At 39.9% G+C, this 21,113-nt stretch overlaps 3 protein-coding genes across 3 annotated transcripts; all 3 read right to left on the bottom strand.

Annotated features, from left to right (window-relative positions):
* Window positions 1–1,723: 1,723 nt before the first annotated feature.
* LOC309699116 (glutathione S-transferase A-like) lies at window positions 1,724–5,364 on the bottom strand. Its single transcript, XM_082521969.1, has 6 exons — window positions 4,826–5,364; window positions 3,990–4,055; window positions 3,775–3,880; window positions 2,641–2,759; window positions 2,422–2,510; window positions 1,724–2,293 (listed from the first exon to the last, which is right to left on the bottom strand). The coding sequence occupies exons 1-6, from the start codon at window positions 4,991–4,993 to the stop codon at window positions 2,161–2,163; spliced, it is 681 nt and encodes a 226-aa protein (XP_082378095.1). The 5' UTR covers window positions 4,994–5,364; the 3' UTR covers window positions 1,724–2,160.
* A 2,609-nt stretch (window positions 5,365–7,973) lies between these two features.
* LOC309699114 (glutathione S-transferase A-like) lies at window positions 7,974–10,141 on the bottom strand. The gene is made up of 6 exons (XM_082521967.1): window positions 9,856–10,141; window positions 9,081–9,146; window positions 8,878–8,983; window positions 8,554–8,678; window positions 8,389–8,477; window positions 7,974–8,284 (listed from the first exon to the last, which is right to left on the bottom strand). The coding sequence occupies exons 1-6, from the start codon at window positions 10,021–10,023 to the stop codon at window positions 8,152–8,154; spliced, it is 687 nt and encodes a 228-aa protein (XP_082378093.1). The 5' UTR covers window positions 10,024–10,141; the 3' UTR covers window positions 7,974–8,151.
* A 2,837-nt stretch (window positions 10,142–12,978) lies between these two features.
* LOC309699115 (glutathione S-transferase A-like) lies at window positions 12,979–16,770 on the bottom strand. Its single transcript, XM_082521968.1, has 6 exons — window positions 16,489–16,770; window positions 15,570–15,635; window positions 15,367–15,472; window positions 13,854–13,972; window positions 13,680–13,768; window positions 12,979–13,575 (listed from the first exon to the last, which is right to left on the bottom strand). Exons 1-6 carry the CDS (start codon window positions 16,654–16,656, stop codon window positions 13,443–13,445), a joined length of 681 nt encoding a protein of 226 aa, XP_082378094.1. The 5' UTR covers window positions 16,657–16,770; the 3' UTR covers window positions 12,979–13,442.
* Between the last annotated feature and the right edge of the window lie 4,343 nt (window positions 16,771–21,113).

Genomic DNA, 21,113 nt, shown 5'->3' with positions numbered 1-21,113 from the left:
TGTTATCATCCTTGTTCGTGCTTTATAGATTCTTGCAGTGTTGTTGCTGATATTTTGAAACTCACAGTGACTCAGCAGTCGTGTATTTACAACTTCACACGCAGGCACTTACGCAACACTGGCACAGTTTTCACGTCTCTCTGTCTGATACCCCTGATTTTAATGCATTCTTTCATTTGACATCCACATTTCTAGCTTCACCAAATCCCTGCTTCTGTTTTTATTTTCTTCTTTTGTGCTTCTTTCTCATGTTAGTGTGCACTTGGCAGCATGGACTTCTGCATGAACAGCGGTGAAGAGAACTGCATGTTTGCTGCGATCGCTGTCTCTGTTATCTTGGGCTGTTTTTCAAAGAAGAGCTCGCTGTGGGATAAACTTCTGCAAGATTTCCCCATACATGTCAGAATAAGAAGCACGTTTTTCTTCTTGCCTTTGACTGATACATACATACACATATATTGTGTTTGTGCATTACTTTCAGTGTTTTCATTTTGCTTAGTTGGCATGATGTAAGCATTTTTTGCTGACTACAGCAACAGTTTGTTTCTGATGTTTTTATCAGGTCCACTGATAACCTGGCAACCTGGTTGCATGCCACACGCATTACTTGTCCATTAGTGGAATTTTATATCCGTTCTTTTGTTTTCTTTGTCACACAAGGCTCCCATTGAAAATAGAGGAACTCCTTAGTGTACCACCTTATATGAATAAAGGTTAACTGAGAGGCTAAAGAGAGGGCAAAGTCACTAGGTGGAAGTATTTTCTGATCGACTGTACATCTGAACATTTCAAATTCATGTGTATGCGCTCTCCTACTCGGCAGAGGCTTTCGGGCAGGTTTGTGCAGCTCCATGATAGTTACTTTAACCTTTCCAAGCAAGTACAAAACCAGGTGAAGCTCCAAGAACTGAGTACCTGACTCAACTCAATTCAACAGGTACAGCAGAGGCACGTACTATGAAACATGTTTAGCATAGTAGTGATATCTTGGGCCTTATCTGGCTTCATTTAACCATAACAACTGCATTCAGGATAAGCGGTCACACGCAGTGTTTACCAGCTTGGTAATCCAGCCCAGGCTTTTTCCAGCACGTTCACATGAAAGGGGCAGAGCTGGCAGCATATAACCAGTCACAAACTGCTTCCTACAGGAAGACGGGAGGTTTTTTTTGTTTTGTTTTTTACAAAGAAAATCAAAAAATATTAAGAGATTAAATGAACAATAAAGGCTATAAGCAACACAGCTGCTGCTGCTGCTGCTGCTGGGTGTGATAGGAGAAGCACTAGTGTAGCATTGTACAGTATAGTATTAAAACATGCTGCATGAATGTGTGGAGACTTGAAAATGCCGTGGTTACGACTGGAAGGCTATCGTATACAGACTTTATTCTGCGTGACACCAGGCGAAAAACAAAACTGCTGATGTCAGAATGAGTGAAATGACGTTGGTGTGCGACAAAAAAGCAAACAAAATGCTGCAAAGCAAAAGAGAAATAAAACCTGTGTGAGCTGACATTAACTGTGTCCCTCTCATACAAGTTCCCTGATAAGAAGTTGACCAACTTTATAAAACTAAAAAGGCTGGGTTCATCCTGAAATTACCTCACTCAGCTTCTGATCATGCTTTGCAAAAAAAACCCTCACGTAAAAGGGTTTTAGTGGTGCCTAGATGTGCAGGATCTGAGTTCATGTTCACAAGCATAATGAAATACGTCAACAATGCTGATTGACACAAGTTTATTTTTAACTGAAGTGACAATGGCCAAAATACAGTACACTCAGTGGGTATACATGAGGCTGTGAATTTAACGTAGCAATGTAAAATCATGCAAATGATATCAAATTGAAGCATGAGGCATTGGAGTTCCCTTTGTGTACAGAAAACTAGTTCTTAGTCCTTTTCTTCTTTAGCAAAAAATGTTCTGACTCCAGTTCACTGATATAAATTTATTAAAGGTTAAAAAAAAGTGTAGATTTAATTTTTTTGACTGTTGGTTGATGCTACATGACATCTCATATTAAAAACAAACAAACAACAAAAAAAAAACTGCTGTTAATGGAACCTGAACTTGTATCAGTCAACAGAAACTGTTGTTCGATATACACACAAACAAAAGCTGCAATATTATTATGTGACATTCATTCACGTCTGCATGAATGTCAGATGTCTTTCAGTGTGTCTTGTCCCTCAGGGTTCTCCAGCCAATGAGGAGGCCAGCTGGCTTTGACACTGGGTCTATCCTTCAGCAGATTGTAGTACTCTCCCAGTTTAGGATAACGCTTTGCAGACAGCCTACAGATCAGAGCAGAAGGTAGAATATAGAATATAAAGTTCAGTGACTACAGATCATCACTTATTATACTGATGAAACATGAAGGAGAAGCAGCTGTCATTTCTATTTCCTTCTCTGCCACTCTTACCCAAATCTGAAAAGATAAGCAACTGTAGGAAAAATGACCACATCTGCCAGTGTGAAGGACGGTCCTGCCACATGAGAGCCTGAGCCCAGCTTGGATAAAAGAAATGCAAATTACAGCACAGTTTGAATAAACCAAAGCAGGTGATGTCAGCTTGTGTTTCTGTGTGTGTGTGTGTTTGTGTGTGTGTGCGTGTGTTTGTGTGTGTGTGCCTTCACATACCTTCTGCAGGTAACCCTCCCAGAGTTTGAGTTCAGTGGTCAGAGCCTCTTTGTTTCTATTCAGAGCCGATTCATGTCTCTCACCTTCAGGAACAAACCAGTCGTAGTAGATAACCGCATCTGAAAATAAACAAAACTCAATCACATGATGCTAAAAACATTTTTTACTGTAAAGGCATCGCAGCACTATTTTTATCAAGCACTATTTTTGGTAAAAGACTACCCACTCTCCAAGAGCCCACACTGTGATTTTGAGTTCACTGTTCTTTACAATATTGATGTTGATTTTATTGGGCAGCTGTAGCTGAGGAGATAGAGCAAGTCATCTACCAACTGGAAGGTCACTGAATTTTATCCCCTGACTACTCCAGACTCCAGTTTTCTCGAGCAAAATCCTGATGATGACCACCTGATGCATCTGTATGTGCGCACAAAAGCATTTAGGTACAGGAAAAAAGTGCTTTTGTGTGACTGGGTGATGAATGAGGCTTGTAGTAAAAAGCACTCTCTGTGCTTTGTTAGTGTTATATAAGCAACACTCCATTTACTATTGTACCATTTCTTTTATCAACTCAGAGTCATTGCCAAGATAAAGTCCGGACTTCCTCAAAAGGGCCTGGAAAACCCTTTTATCACTTCCCACCTGGACGACTTTCTACTTTGGTACAGAATAACTATCTCTGTGCCACCTGCTGTAAGTCAAGAATACAGCAGTTCATCTTTTTACTGGTATTGGAAATCATGAACACGTCCCTTCATTGGTTCCCTGTCCATTTTGGAATTGACGTTAAGATTTTATTGCTAATGTTTAAGATTTTTAAGTGGACTGCGACCTTTGTATCTGTCTGAGCTGCAATCATAAAACACATTCATAAACCTGTAAGAGCTAGGATATAAATGGCTTTCAAATACATACAAAATCCACTGCTCATAAACTGTCTAAAATGTTTTGTTTTGGGTCTGGACTTATTTCAGTTACTTATCTCCATCATCATCTAACGTGATGGAACACCAGTCTAGTAAGTTTGGCAGGCTCTGAAGGGAAGAGACTGCTTCCTCAAAGTTCACCCATATCTCCTCAAGCTGCTACTGCTAAGTCAACTGTAAAACTGTGTAGGCAAAGTTTTCGTCTTACTGAGTTTCTCGTAGAATGTGAGACCCTCAAACATGCGTTGGTACATCAGAGCTTGTTCTTCTTGGCTGTCCGGGATCAGTTTGTTTCCTTGGGACTTAAACTGGCTCTGCCATTGAGGAAAGAAAAAAACGCGCACACATATGAGCTTGTTACTGTTTGTGATGTTGAATTTAGTTTTAGGGTCAGTATAATTCTTAATGAATTAGAATCCTCACCTCCAGGTAAAAACAGACTGCATAGGAGTCGTTCACAATAGTGTTTCCATGTTTGAATGTTGGAAGCTGTGGAAAAAAAATTAGAACGTGAGCAAGACAAACTATCAAAGCTGCCATTTGAATCACTTGGATACCCGAAGTTTGCTATGTTAATTGCACTGAGAGCCGCCAGTAGCAGATTGCTATGATTACATGTTGTAGTGCATCACAAAGTGCAACATATAACATATTGTAGTTTGTTTTTGCCTAAGTTAGCTGCTAAAGCTGTAGCAGGCGTGTCACCCCTCCAATCTGCAGAACAGGTCAATATACAGTACTGTCATGCTAATAACGTCTCGCTAACCTTTAGCTTCACAAAGTATTTGACCCTGTTGTAAAAAACAAAAATCCTCGTGACTTTGACAGCTTTAACTACACTCCAGGTTCTTGGTGCTAACCCGCGTGTGCTGAGCAACTTTTAATCCGTTATGCCCAAGGAGAAATCAGGTGAACAGGCCAGTATGTTAAGATCTACATTGGATAAGATTTTGTAATATACCAACAATCAGTGTTGACAGAAGGGCACTGAACTGAAACAGCTGCTCTTGGGACACAGCCCACCATTGGCCAAAGGTCAACTTTCACAGCTGCCTTTCTAAAACTTAAAAAAAACTAAGATGGGCGGGCTGAATAATGTTGTGTAACCAGCTTTACTTAGCTAGTAGAGCAACAATACATATATCATGTTGATGAGGATGAGGTTGTTGAGGTTATTATGCAAAGTGTTTTTAAGCATTAGACTTAATGATAATATTGTATGGTACATTAGCTAAGGTGTAATTTTCTTAAGGCCCTACCTGTCCCCTGGGATTTATATCTAACATTTCTTTGGACTTGTGCTCCATTTTATCGAAGGACAGCAGTTTTTGGTTGTAGCCCTGCAGGTTCTTCTCCTCCAGAGCGATCATCACCCTCCAACAGGGAGGCGATCCGGCCCCCCACAGCAGAGTCATTGCCTTAGCCATGGTTTCAGAGGGAATTCTTACAACTGAGAGTGAAGTTGTGGAGGGATGATGAAATGAAGACAGCAGCTAGAGGAGCACAGACAGATTTATAGCAAGCTACAGCCCTTCCCATTTTATTGTTACGTAAAAAGATCGGTGCCTCAACACAAGACAGATCAAACACGAGCAGCCCCCTTAGTAACAGCACTGCTGATTAACTATTAACTACATCTGTGTGGATTATGAGTCGCCATGAAGACATTGTGGCTCCCTCTTTACAACGTTGCTTCAGTTCATTGTGGTTTTCAAGCATTCATTCATGGACAGCTTTGTTTTAAAAGGCCTGCGACAGCATTTCAAGGTTGAATCCAAGTTTCTGACTGGGACTCTGCAACACATTAAGTTTTTTCTTTTTCTGTTATAGATTTGCTGTCTTGTCATCTTGTTGCTTGAACCAGATTCAGCCAGGCTTTAGCTGTTGGACAGATGGATTCATTTCACCCTAGAGGACTTTGGGATCCAGAGGAGTTCATGGTTGACTCAACATTTAACATGCTAGCTGAGGTCCTGTGGGTACAAAACAAATCCTCCTCAACCGAGCTGTACAGCTGGTGTGAGGTATTTGTGCTAATATGCTGCATTTGGATTTTGCTACATGTGGCGTTGTGCATTACATCGACTGTACAATTTGGTCTTGTCTGTTTAAAGGACACTGTTCCCGAAGTCTTGTGTTTTGTTGCAGTCTCTCTGAGCATTTCCAGTCTGACTGGGATGTCCACTGCTAAGAAGATTGTGGCGTTGTGTTAACACAGTGTGTGACCAGCACACTGCCAAAACCTTCCTTTTTATAGTGGTGCTCAAAAATATAATTAAACATTTAATTACCAACACTTGGCTGTGACTTATCCTCTCAGTTTCTATGGAAGCAGAAAGTTTGAACTTAGTTTTTCATAGGACTGCATAGAAGACTTTTTTTTCACATGACTATATAAACGGTATTTTTTTAAAGTGACAAAACCTGTAAAATATAACACAAAAGTTTAGTGAGTGTTTCACTGTGCACATTGGTGGCTAATTTCAGGTTTATAGAGCCCTCGAGTTGTTTTATTTGCAGTTCCTGATACCTCTCAAAATAGTCCTTGATCATGGTTTACATTTTAACAACCTGCTGTTTTCACGTTGCACATCCACTGGTGATATCGCTGGATGATTACAACTGATAAAGGTTATACGGGGGGGCAGATAACATTCACAACTCACGTGATCATCTCTTAATATCTGTTGAAAACTCACGATGACTTAGCATGTCATGTACATGGAAACTGTCCAATGCATGTCTCTGATGCCACCTATGTAAAAGCAACCCCAGTTTCTCTGTGATGCTTCCTCACAAAACTCAGAGTAAATGTCCACCTGAGCAGTTCCAGAATCAGTGTGGCAGTGGAAAAAAACGCAATCACTCTCCACTACTCTAGGTCTGTTGTGGCTTCCAGATGATAATCTACCACAACAAAAGCACGTGGTTTTCCTCCAACACACTCCTGCAAAGTATTATTTTCATGTTTTTAATGGGTTTGACATTATAATTAAAATTTTCTCCATAATAAGAACTTTTGCACAAGTCTTCTTTAGCACGTCATGTTTATTTATTTATTTTTTTATTGGATCAAAATGCAAGATTGCGTAACACTGAACTATGTGATTTATGCAAAGTCATGACAACACATGCTTTCCTGTACTATTGTATGACTGAGGGGATGAGCCTGGATAGCTACTATACGACTAACTTTTGTTAAAATGCAAAATCATGCAAATGGTGCACTACTGAACTATCAGCCTAAAGAAATGGTAGCACAATGGATTTGATCAACTGTTGAACAGGAAAAGCCAGTTCTAGTCACGTAGCAGAATTCCTTTACTGTGGTGTGACTGGGAGGATGAAACTGGATAACTACATGGGTTACTATTGAAGTAACCTGAACATGGTTAGATCACAGATTGTCTATTAGGGTAACAAAAGCTGCTGTGATATTACATTAAGTGTGAGGAACTCCCAGCATGAATGTGTGACTGTCTTCATTGCTTCTGCTTGAATTTGTGCAAGTCTAGCATACAGTGTTTCCCGTAAGGGTGAGACCTTCCGTCATGCATCGGTACATTAGTGCTTGTTTCTCAGAACTGAAAATATTCAACATTTTCCATGTTTTAATTCTTGCTGTTTACATCGAGGTGTAAACATGCTGCACGTGGGTGAATGCAGGGAGCTAATAGAAAGAAACTGACAGAAGAAGTCAGGCTGTCCGGCTCAACATTGTGTTCCATAAGCATCTTAAGACTTTTGTTCATTTCAGAAAAACAGAGAAAGCTTTGCACTACACAAAGAGTACTGACAGTAAGAGTGCAATGCCTGAGAACGGATCAGTCAGCAGTTTCCTATATCTGTGATGCCCGAGATGTGAAAAGAGAAGCAGACACACCAAAACGGCTTCAAATATGCGCTACAGTTTTTTATAGAAGTTCATAGATTCACAATAAATCGACAGCTGTTAATGAAAAAAAATCATTTAAATTATTTAAGGTGATAATTTATTTTGCCACTCTTTCCTACTTCCAATATTACAGTACATTTTAAAACTAGAAACAAGCTTCAGTCTATTCTCTGAAAGCAGCAACAATAAAGCCAGGAGGTGTAAAAAGAAGCAGTGATTTCTGGAAGTGATCCTGGGCCCACGCAGTGATTTCCATGACAGAATCATGCCAGTTTTTAATGCATTGCCGCTTGAGGCAAAACATCCTATAATGATTTTTGGTCTGGGTGCTCGCACACAGAGCTTTCTCCAGATTCACTGAACCTTTTGATGACATAATGTGCTGTTTTTTAGGCTTTTTGTTCTCTCCTTCTTTTTAAGATACATGGTAACTTGTATGGAAGCACAAGAGTTACATTGTTTTAAATGTGAAAATCCTAATAAAAAAGAAATAACTCCACAAAACTAGTGAATGTTTTTGTTTCTTGGAAGGTTTTTTATTGACAGGATAGAAAAAGATGCAAAGTCATGACTTCTGCGGTGAAGTTAAACTGCTGTCAGAAAAAACGGAATACGTATGAGTTACCAAAAGCTGCAAGCAAAAAAACAAGAGCCGCTCTGTCATTATGCAGCATCATCTATGGATGAATATCAGATGTCTTTCAGTGTATCTAGCCTCTTGGGGTTCTCCAACCAATGAGGAGGCCAGCTGGCTTTGACACTGGGTCTCTCCTTCAGCAGATTGTAGTACTCTCCCAGTTTAGGATAACGCTCTGGAGACAACCTACGAATCAGAATTAAGAAGACTTTCAAGTCCCGTGTCTACAGATCATCTTTCATTTTACTGATGAGACCACATGGAAATGCAAACAGCCTCTGCGTGCTTACCCAAACCTGAAGAGTGCGCCAACTGTTGGAAAAACGACCACGTCTGCTAGCGTGAAAGACGGTCCTGCCAGGTAAGAGCCTGAGCCCAGCTTGGAAAAAGAAAATACAGTTGGAACAAATCAAAGCAGGCCGAGTCTGTCTGAGTTTGTGTGTTCATGCACATACCTTCTGCAGGTAACTCTCCCAGAGTCTGAGTTCACTGACCAGAGCTTCTTTGTTTCTCTTCAGAGCCGATTCATGTCTCTCACCTTCAGGGACAAACCAGTTGAAGGTGTAGTAGATAACAACGTCTAAAAAACAAAACATTAAAAGATGGCACATTCATCTGTTAGCAGGTTCACATGATGTGAGAATCTTTCCATTTTAAAACATAAGTTATCCAAAGAGGCATTATTTTGGAAGTTGATCCAAAGGTTTTCTGTGTAATAACTTAATTTTTTTCCTTGAAATTTCCTGAGAGACGAGGCTCAGAGGAATAATAATACTTACTGAGTTTCTCGTAGAATGTGAGACCCTCAAACATGCGCTGGTACATCAGAGCTTGTTCTGCTGGGCCATCTGGGATCAGTTTGGTTCCCTGGGATTTAAACTGGCTCTGCAAGACATTAGGAAAAGACACACATTTAACTGGGGCACATTTTGTGATGTTGCATTCAGTGTGAGTGAATATTTTGTCAAAATGACGTTCTCACCTCCAGGTAAAAACAGGCTGCATAAGATTCATTGATGACATTGTCTCCATGTTTGAAAGTGGGAAGCTGAAAAATAAATAAAGAAATGAATAACAATAATCATAATAATGACAAGTTATAAAAGTGTGTTAGAGTCAATAAGCTGCTGTGCTGGATCAAACAGGAATCCTTAATAATAATTACAAGAACAAGTGAGATTACACACAACGTGTCACATATTCAGACACCAAACCTCACATTTCTGTGTTTTATTTAACGCTGTTCCCTAAACAAACTAAACCCAGTAACACATTTTTAAAAATGGGCCAGTCTGGCCATTCGATTAAACCTGCTCGTCAAGTTCAAACTGGTTCTTTGGCAGTACTGGAAATCATCATGGTACTTGTGGGCAGGGCGCTTCAACTCCAAGCTCTTATTCATTATTATATAACCAAGTGTGAGAAAAAAGAAAGAAAAAGTTTGAAACCCAGCTGCAAACACAAGAGCTCAGTTATCTCTACACCCATATTCACTGTGTCAGCTCACGATAAGTGCTCGTCCAATCAGGTGCTGCAAGGCGTCTCTTGGAGCGTCTTAAAAAATAAAAATAAAAAAAAGTCTACTTGAATAACGGAATCTTTTCCGCCAGAGCAACAACCCATATTTCAATGTTAATTAATGACCGTGATGTCGTCAAGGTTATTGTGCAATGTATTATGCAAAAGGATCAGATTCAAGGATATTCGTCAGTGTTGTGTTAGTAACAAGGGCTTGTTTGCAAAATAGCTCACCCTACCTGTCCCCTGGGATTTATATCTAACACTTCTTTGAACTTGTGCTCCAGTTTTTCTAAGGAGAACAATTTTTGGTTGTATCCTTGCAGGCTCTTCTCCTCCAGAGCGATCAGCACCCTCCAACAGGGAGGAGAGCCGCTTCCCCACAGCAGAGTCATGTCCTTGGCCATGGCTTTAACTTGAGATTCACGGCGTCACGCAAAACACAACAGCACATTTGAACTTCTCTTAACAAGTGTGTCGCTGTCCAGCTTTTAAAAAAGCGCGTATTGCCACCTACTGGTTGGAGAAAGTAACTGCAATTGTTACGAATCCATTTGACTTTTTCGTAGGGTGCACTGCAGTGGTCACTTATACTTAGGAAGGTCATCCTTAGGAGACCCGGATGAACCTGCGTGGCGGCCATAATACGAGCTATACTTATTCTCTAAGGCAGGGATCTCAAACTTAACTGAGCTGTGGGCCACTGCTGGAGCTGTCACCTTGTTTGAGGGACACTTTAGTGTTCAAGTAGTACAACCCCCAAACAAACAAACAAACAAGAAAACAATGCCAAATATTTACAAAAATGTAGTGTAGTGTTTGCTTTTCAAATTTTCAAAAATATTTTTTTAAATATTGTATAACAAGACATAACTGCAGAAGTTTCTCACTCTTAACTACCTGAAGCCTTTCATTGAACCAAATAAACAAACTGGTACTCTCTATCGGGCCACACGCGTGGCAGCACTTCTGCTATAATTTTGTTTGTATTTAACAGAATAAAAATGCAGACATAAGTACACACATTAGTTTTTGACTGCTAGTGAAAACTCTTTTAGTGAAAACATTGCACTCAACAACAAACAAATCCTCCCTAACAAAAAAAGTAACTTTAGGGGCCAATTTGCATTATATTTCTTCACGTCAACATAAAAGGGGTGATGTGGGCTTAGTGGACTTTGGTGTATTAAACATTTTTTAAGCATACTGTAAAAATCATTATGTAGTTTTAATAACAATTCATTACAATGTAAGCACTCACAAAGCTACTTTGTAAGATACTATAGCTCCCTCTTAAAGTTGTCAGTAAAACCTTCTTCCCAGGATTGCTTTTTGAACTCTCTGAGCTAACAAGCTAAAATAGGCTCATGCTGAGACATGAGATGGAAAAAATTCTTAATTTTATGTATTGATTACATGTTTTAAAATAGTAATCATCATCATCAGTAAAAGAAATAATTTTATGGTTTGAAGGTTCCAAATCAAAGAAACCATTGCCTCAAGTTATTTTAAGAGAAAACCCCCAAAATTGAGTAATGATGATGTAAATTTGGTTTCTTATTTGGAAATGTTCTTTTGCAGCAAAGATCTCAGACTGTTTTTAACACTGAATGTAGTCAGCTGTATGAAGCTGCATGAAGCTGCATGAGATTTTCTCTGACAACACTAATCTGTCTGATGACAGATAAAAGATCTTCATTTGTATGATAAACTAGAAACTTTAATCTGAAATTATTTAACACTGTGTTAATGTTGCTAATGTTGTGTTAGCAGCTATAAAGTAATTGAGACTCATGCAATTCATACAAGACTAACCAGAGAGGATCATTTCACGTTGAAATATATAAAGTGATACAGGACTGAATATAACATCATTGTGTAAAAGTCCAGAGCCTCTGAGCTTCTAACATTACACAGAGCAAAGGTCACTATCATGAAGTCCTCTGAGGGAGCTGCTGGTGAAGATGGAGAGTCCTGCTTGTTCCCTGCGATGAGCTTACAGATGATGTTCCTGAAAGGACAGCTCAGCTGTGATGAAAGAAAGTTTCTCCAAACCTCTGAACCCCAGAATTCAGACCCATCCCTGTCCTGTCCTCACAGTAAATGTAGCTGTTTATAATAATGTGGGCTCAGGGGGCTCTGTGTTGCATGCCGTCACTGGTTCAAAGCAAAATAAAAAAAGAACACTTGTTATCACACTTTGTCTCTGCTTGTGTACCTTCTATATTTTGTTGTCGGTGATAAAACAATCATATTTGACAGGAGACACTCCCTGCCCCCCCCCCTCCCCCCCTCCATATTCAAATGTGGTCAACCTCTATCACAATATAATATATTTAAATATTACTAGAATGGAAAGTTATCTCAATATTTAATGTATAAGGCCAGTGAATAAAATAATTTAAGACAGAAGAAACGTTCCCACATTGTTTTTTGCATATTTTATATTGCCTATAACATATTGAGTTTGTAGGTTTGTGGCTCGCTTTCAGCTATACAACGTACATCATGTACAGAGGAGAGAAGGGGGTCACAGCTCCTGCGACAGATGAAATGTAGACAAAATGCTCAAAGAATTCTGAATTGAAATCATCATCATTGTCACTTTGTCTTCTGTGGTTTTCAGGCGTTTTGTGCATTCCTTCTTTTTAAGAATGTGCCAGACTGGATTTGGCCACTCGTAGTTTAACACGGCACGGTGGTTAGCACCGTTGCCGCACAGCAAGAAGGTCCTGAGCTCAATTCCAACATCAGGCCGGGGTCTTTCAAATCAAATCACTTTTATTGTCACATCACATGTGCAGGTACATTGGTACAGCACATGCGAGTGAAATTCTTGTGTGCGAGCTTCACAAGCAACAGAGTTGTGCAAAATACAATAACATAAACAGGCAAAATATACGAATGGCTAAATCTGAAACTAATAAATATATGCACAATGTATAATAGTATATGCAAAAAAAAAAAAAAAAAATTTCTGGATGTGTATACTAAATGTTTTTCTACGTGTGTGTGTGTGTGTGTGTATACACATATTTTACAAATTAAATAGTCAACAATAAATAAAATATATAAACTTTCTGTGTGGAGTTTGCATGTTCTCCCCGTGTTTGCGTGGGTTCCCTCCGGGTACTCCGGCTTCCTCCCACCGTCCAAAGACATGCAGCTTGTGGGGATAGGTTGATTGGATAATCCAAATTGTCACTAGGTGTGAATGTGAGAGCGAATGGTTGTCTGTCCCTGTGTGTTGGCCCTGTGACAGACTGGCGACCTGTCCAGGGTGTACCCCGCCTCTCGCCCTATGACAGCTGGGATAGGCTCCAGCACCCCCCGCGACCCTGAAAAGGATAAGCGGAAGCGAATGGATGGATGGATAGTTTATCACAGCAAGTTCAGGAAAATGTCTAAAAAGCTCAAGAAATGGATCCAACAAAGAATAAAACATGAGGTGACTTTGTATGTGTATGGATTTTTTGTTACAAATGTGCAAGTCTTGAATCAGTGCTCAAACATACAAAAGAAAAACATCTCTACAAAGCTAACGCACTTTTTTTTATTGACAAGACAAAAAAAAGATGCCAAATTGTGGAAAGGATGCATTATTGAACTATGCAAAGTCATGGAAACACAAAGCATTTGAGCTAGCTTTGAGCAGGGAAAACTAGTTCTTTACTTTACGATAGTGTGACTGAGTTATTCTGCTATTAGACAAAGCTGAACATGTATGAGTAACCAGAAACTGTTGTTAGATATACACAGAATGCATAAGGGCAACAAAAGCTGCTCTGTCATTATGCAGCATCATGTTTACATCTGTGTATGAATATCAGATGTCTTTCAGTGTATCTTGGCCCTTGGGGTTCTCCAACCAATGAGGAGGCCAGCTGGCTTTGACACTGGGTCTCTCCTTCAGCAGATTGTAGTACTCTCCCAGTTTAGGATAACGCTCTGGAGACAACCTACGAATCAGAATTAAGAAGACTTTCAAGTCCCGTGTCTACAGATCATCTTTCATTTTACTGATGAGACCACATGGAAATGCAAAAAGCCTCTGCGTGCTTACCCAAACCTGAAGAGAGTGCCAACTGTTGGAAAAACGACCACGTCTGCTAGCGTGAAAGACGGTCCTGCCAGGTAAGAGCCTGAGCCCAGCTTGAAAAAAATAAAAAACAAAAATACGGTTGGAACAAATCAAAGCAGGCCGAGTCTGTCTGAGTTTGTGTGTTCATGCACATACCTTCTGCAGGTAACTCTCCCAGAGTTTGAGTTCAGTGACCAGAGCTTCTTTGTTCCTCTTCAGAGCCGACTCATGTCTCTCACCTTCAGGGACATGCCACTCATAGTAGATAACTGCATCTGAGAAAACACAAAACTTTATACGTAAAATATTAGCGTTACAGATGCAAAATGTTACCACTAGATGTCAGATTGCAACTGAAAACTGTTCTCGTACCCCTCCCAATTCAAGTGCATAATCGTCCCTATGGTGGCCGCTGTAGGACAAAAATACTTCAGTGAGCCGACAGAGATCATAATAATTACATTTAGACGGTTTCACATCAGAGCTACAGCACTGTTTCTAGTGCTGTTTGTGTAACAAAAGATTGTTGTGCACACTTGACTTTAACATATTCACATAATATCAGCACTTAGTGATAAATCAGGAAATTTAAAAAAACATATGGTCAATGAAATTCACTGCTCAAAAATTACAGGAACACTTTGAAAACACCTCAGTCTCAATGGGAAAAACATGCTTGATATCTACACTGATAGGGAGGAAAATGTGTCAGAAATTAAAATCACCAAGCTACAAAGGGCTGAATTCAAAGATGCCCTGAAAACCAAAGTGAAAACGACGATGTAGCAGGTTAGTCCATTTTACTGAAATGTCAAAGCAGCAACTCAAAATGGTGTGCAGAGGTGCTCCATGAACTCCCTGCATACTCTCATCATATGAGGCCGGGCACAGTTGTGCTTCTCTAGACCCTTTCCACGTCTGTTACACGTGCTCAGGGTGAACCTGCTCTCATCTGTGAAAAGCACAGAGCACCAGTGATGAACCTGCCAATTCTGCTAGTCTATGGCAAAAGCAAATCTGGCTCCATGGCGTCAGGCAGTGAGGACAGGGGCCACCCTCATGAAGTCAGTTTCTGATTGTTTAGTCAGACATTCATGCCAGTGTCCTGCTGGAGGTCATATTCAAGTTCTGGCAGTGTTTGCCCTGTTCCTTCTTGCACAAAGGAGCAGATACTGGTCCTGTTGATGGGTTAAGGACCATCTACAGCCTTGTACAGGCCTCCTACAGCAACTTCCTGTCTCCTGGAATCTCCTCCATGCTCTTGAGATTGTGCTAGGAGACACAGCAAACCTTCTGTCAATGTTTTGCATTGATGTGCTATCCTGGAGGAGTTGGGCTACCTCTAGGGTCCAGGTATCAGCTCATACTAGCAGTAGTGATAATGACCCCAGCGAAATGCAAAACTAGTGGAAAAAAAACCAGTGAACAGTTAAATTCATCAACAGCAAAGCAGCTGAAACTGATTTAAAAAAACCCTCTGCTACTAAACTGACCAGATCAATATCCTACAAGTGTAACTGACTTTATGCAATACTCTGATTAAAAATGGTTCCTTTAAAATTTGAGATATGCATTTTGCAGCATTCCTAAGTTCCTTGAGAGAATTGAGGTTTAGATGAATAATTTATAAAAGGAGAAATCAGGATTTGAAAATACAGATAACACTTACTGAGTTTCTCGTAGAATGTGAGACCCTCAAACATGCGCTGGTACATCAGAGCTTGTTCTGCTGGGCCATCTGGGATCAGTTTGGTTCCCTGGGATTTAAACTGGCTCTGCAAGACATTAGGAAAAGACACACATTTAACTGGGGCACATTTTGTGATGTTGCATTCAGTGTGAGTGAATATTTTGTCAAAATGACGTTCTCACCTCCAGGTAAAAACAGGCTGCGTAAGATTCATTGATGACATTGTCTCCATGTTTGAAAGTGGGAAGCTGAAAAAGAAATTATAATAGTGTCAGCAAGAAAACTGTCATTAGGTACTGTATAACAGGTTTTAATGCTAAGGCTACTGGGTGTTAATTAGGTTAACCGTTTGTATATCAAACAAATACAATTAAAAAAAATTGATTACTTATTTTAACAGAACTTTACTGGGATAAAATAACACTCTGCAGTGTTTCCCGTATTTATGGTTAAAGGCCAGTTTCCAGTCTGAGATTTGGAAAGTGTAAAGATGTAAATTAAACTGCTTATTTTACTACACTTAGTCAGCTGCAGGTTATATTCAAGAGCCCATATTCAACGATACAACCCCTCATTTCTACATTTTATTTAACACTGTCCTGCTTTTGTGCTGTTCCCTAATAAATTCAATAAGACGCATTTAAAGTCTGATGGAAATGTGCTAGTATATGCTAGTCAAGTTCAAACTGGTTATCTTAAAGCTTTAATATGCATTTAAACATTTTAACCTAGTCGGTTTTTATGATAAATGAAGACAGCTACACGGTGCATTTCTCGCCTCAGATGCTTTCATAAACACATTTCCGTTAACTTTTCTCTAACGTAAACGAGCCGCCATGTTGGTGCAGTTCCGCTTCAAACTCGCGTGCTCATTTCTACACGTGTCAGCTCACGAGAAATGTTCGTCCAATCAGGTGCAGCAGGGCGTGTCCTGAAGTGTTTTCCTGCACATCTTTATCCGTTAACCGTCCTGCAGCACAAAAGCGCCGATATCAGCGTTTATAACCGTGACGTTAACGTGAGATTGTTATATAATATTATGGCGCAAAGTCAAGTGTTGTGTCAGTTATAAGGGGTGGTGTGCTAAAAGCTCCTCCCTACCTGTCCCCTGGGGTTTATATCTAACACTTCTTGGGACTTGTGCTCCATTTTCTCGAAGGACAGCAGTTTTTGGTTGTAGCCCTGCAGGCTCTTCTCCTCCAGAGCGATCATCACCCTCCAACAGGGAGGAGAGCCGGTCCCCCACAGCAGAGTCATGTCCTTGGCCATGGCTTTAACTTGAGATTCACAGTTTGGACGGTCACTGAACTGGACGCACAAAGCAACAGCGCATAAGAAAAATACCCAGTTACTTTTCTTATGGTTTGTAGGAGGGGATGTCAAGCTTTTATAAGAGCGTGATTGCCATCTACTGGCTGGAAGAAAAAACTACAACTCTATCATCATCTTTCATTTGCCTTCTTCATATTTTTGATAGTCACCACTGAATGATTTGTTGAAATAATAATAATAATAATAATAAAATAGGTTTGTTTGTACCTTCTGCACTTTGTGTAGTCGATGACAAGATGGTAGTCACATTGTACACTTCCTCCCCCAAATATTCACATATGCTCTGCCTCTATCCCAATACAATATAGTATTATATAGTATTTTAGCATAATTAGAAAGGTGACTGACCTGAAATAAACAAGCTGTTTTTATGAAAAATAACTGATGGAAGCTGTGTCAACATTTAATGCTATAAAACTTAATTCTGTTCCCGAACATTACTTTAAGTCATTTTATTTGTAAGCAAATATATAAACAACAAGCATCAGCCCCGGTGATGTAAAACAAAAATTTAAGTTGGTTTTGAAGACAATGGTCAGGTCCTGATGTGAAGCAGCAAGCAGGTCCAAAGTTCAGTGGCAGCTACAGCAAAGGCCCGATCTGAGATATATGCAGAAGCATCTGGTCAGATGACCTCAGTGATATTTTGGGAGAGTGTGTAGTTAAAAGATCAAGAAGGTTGAGATGATGATGTATTCGATGACTCAGAAACAATAAATAGTCATAAAAAAATTTAAATCACCTCTTAAACACATCAAAAAAGCCAAAGCAATGGGACTATGGTCTTATGTGGTGACTGGCAAAAAAAAAAATCCAAAAACATAGCAAAGCCTGGCCGATGCCAAAATAAAGCCTATTTTAGTAGTCAACCCTGGATAAAATACAAACATGAAATACTTTCTCAAAGCCAGCAAAAAAGAGAAAGGGCTTAGCATTTGTAAGGAACCTCAGTTTGAAGAAACTAGCTCTGATTTGTTTATCAACAGCTTTATTAACAGCTTTTATTTGTTTATCAAACTTGAAGCTTCCACCTTTAGAGGAGGGTCAGGAGGCCCGAATACTACCACTTGTGTTTTTTGCTCATTCAGGTTTCAAAATGATTATTTATTTAATTTTGAGAGGGAGATAGATCAATGAGTCATCAGCATAACAGTGAAATGAAATTTCATATTCTTTGAAAATTGATCTTAATGAGAGAATATAAAGGGAATTAAGTCATCCTAGAAATGACCCTTCCAGGACCCTACGTGTCAGTGAAGGAGGTGACGATGAAAACCACCCAACGTCATGGAAAGATTTCTCCTCAAACTACAAAAAGGTCATATTGCCACCCACTACATGGGACAAGGACCCATGACTAAAGTGCTGTATCAAAGCTTTACCTCTTATAACGTGATTTGCTGCTGCTGTGGTCAAGTTTTAAGAATAAAAAAATTAATAAAAAGAAAATCTCGCGAAAAATTAAGTTTACAATAAGCAAGCTGTTAAAATAAAAAAAACGGCCATAAAACGAGCTGTTCTAATCCCTCAACATGTTTGTGCTCTCTGCTCGTATTACCTTCATATTAAATCATTTTTTGGATTTTTTTCTTTTTTTTTTTGCCTGTCCCGTTTGGATCTTTAGCCATCAGAATTGTTTTCTGAAGGCCAAGAAAGATGCCAAGTGGATTTACTTTACCAAGTGGATCATCATGGCCTTGCCATATTGGTCCATTTGATTGACCTTTATTATAATTATGTATTTATTTGATTTGATTTTAGGTTGTTACAGACGGGACAGACATGACTGGGGGATAGGACAGGGAGAAAGAATGAAAGAAAGAGAGGGAGAGGAAGAAAAAACAGGGGAGAAGAGATGGTGAGAAAGGGAGGAAGAAGAAAAAAAAGAAAAGCAAACAAAACACCTGGATCACTTGTATGGAGATAATTTAAAAAAACAGAAGAGAAAACAAACAAAAAAGAGCAACATAACAAATACAACACCATCGCAATAAACTAGCTAACAGTAGATACTAAATATTAATTATTGTGCAGCACGTAAGATCGACAGCACACAGTGTGCTTTGAGGTAGGAGCCAAAAAGGGTGTAGTTTGTGTGTGTGAGCACCCGTGTGTACACCTGTGACCATGAGCGCGCTTGTATTCAAAAGGTTCCTTCATGTGATGATCTGCTAGAGGGTGTGGGGAGCCATAGCCCCGTCCTCCAGGGCATGAAGAGACATCCAGACATCCAGAGACCCTCAGAGCACGAGAGACCAAGGAAGACCAACGGAGGGAAAAGAGCTGAGGAGAGCCCCAGATGAGGGGTCACTCAACAGCCGCGGAGCAGAAGCCAGGGGGGGTTGCAGTGACGGCAGCCAGCTGTGCCAGAGTGACCGAGCCCCAGGCCCAGAGGCCGAGGGCACCCCACTCCCCGAAGGGGCCCAAGCTAGCCCCAGGCTCCAGGCCCCGACAAGCAGCCACCAGGAGTGAGCTGGTGAGTACCTGAACGCCCATCCCCGGACACCAAGAACCACCAATGCACTGATGTCTGAGGGCATCTGCCACTGGCAGGGGGAGTGGTGGGGGAATGCCTCCCCTGCACCCTGGTGACACACTTTCACCCCAAGGCCCTGCATGCGTGGGTCATTGTGGTGGAGCGGGAAGAGGGAGGCAGCTAGAGATGGGGAGGGAAGGAAGGGAGGGGCAAGTGGCAAGTGGTTTTAGCCATCCAGAGATAAATTGAAGCCTGTTGGCTAAGAAGTAGTGCTGAAAGTTAGGTAGATCTAATCCTCCTTTATCCTTGGTCTTTTGTAGTGTTTTTAAGCTTATACGTGGGGGTTTATCTTTCCAAAGGAATTTAGACATATATGAATCTAGAGATCTGAACCAATCTTGTGGCAGTTTCGTTGGGATCATTGAGAATAAATAATTTATTTTTGGTAAGACCATCATTTTTATAGCGGCAACCCTTCCCATGAGTGATATGGGTAAACATTTCCATCTAGCCAGATCACCTTCTACTTTCTTTAAAAGTGGGATATGGTTTAATTTAGTTAGATCTGCAAGCTTGGGAGAAACATTAATACCTAAATATTTTATATTTCCAGATTGCAGGGGAGTAGAAGAATAATTATGGAAGCAGCAATTAATCGGAAGGACTGTAGATTTTAACCAGTTAATTGAGTAATCTGATATTCTTGCAAAAGGGTTTATCAATGCAATTACCCCAGAGGGATTGGTTTGTGAGTTTTGGAGAAAAAGTAACATGTTCTTGCATTTTTTGATTTTTAAAGAATTTAGTTTAACATTGCACTCAACAACAAACAAATCCTCCCTAACAAAAAAAGTAACTTCAATGCCAATTTGCATTATATTTCTTCATGTCAACATAGAAGCGGTGATGTGGGCTTAGTGGACTTTTTAATAACAATTCATTACAATGTGAGCACTTACAAAGCTACTTTGTAAGATACTATAGCTCCCTCTTAAAGTTGTCAGTAAAACCTTCTTCCCAGGATTGCTTTTTTGTAACTCTCTCAGCTAACAAGCTAAAATAGGTTCATGCTGAGACATGAGATGGAAAAATTCCTTAATTTTATGTATTGATTACATGTTTTAACAATATCACTCTAGTAATTGAAATATCACTTTTGTGTCATTTAGTTAATTGGAACCCCAATTTGTTTATGCAAAAATATGAATAATCACTGCTGCAGATTAAAAGGAATATTTATATGGTTTAAAGGTTCTAAATCAAAGAAACCATTGCCTCAAGTTATTATAAGAGAAAACCCCGAAAATTAGAGAATCCCCTGTGAGCAAGCACTTGGCGACAGTGGGAAGGAAAAACTCTTAACAGGAAGAAACCTCAGACAGAACCAGGCTCAGGGAGGGCTTCAGCCATCTGCCGTGGCTGGTTGGGATGTCTCTTTCACAACTGAGGAATGATGATGTAAATTTGGTTTCTTATTTGGAATTGTTCTTTTGCAGCAAAGGTGCCAAACAGTTAAATTCTTTACACTCAGGAGCATAAATAGTTTGCTGTTTAAGAAAGCTGCTGATCTCAGACTGTTTTTAACACTGAATGTAGTCAGCTGCATGAAGCTGCATGAAGAGGGCATGAGACAACATTAACAAAAAAAGTAACAGACAAAAGGTCTTCATTTGTATGCTGAACCAAAAACTTTAATCTGGAATTATTTAACACTGTGTTAACATTGCTAATGTTGTGTTAGCAGCCATGAAGTAATTAAGACTCATTCATACAAGACTAACCAGAGAGGATCATTTCAAATTGAAATATATAACATGATACAGGACTGAATATAACATCATTGTGTAAAAGTCCAGAGCCTCTGAGGTTCTAACATTGCACAAAGCAAAGGTCACAATCATGAAGTCCGGGGGTTGTT

This window comes from Aulonocara stuartgranti, assembly GCF_965226115.1.
Source record: "Aulonocara stuartgranti genome assembly, chromosome: 22".
Taxonomy (NCBI): Eukaryota; Metazoa; Chordata; class Actinopteri; order Cichliformes; family Cichlidae; genus Aulonocara; species Aulonocara stuartgranti.
Note: the sequence above shows the minus strand (reverse complement) of the source record. Positions and strands in the feature narration are given on the sequence as shown.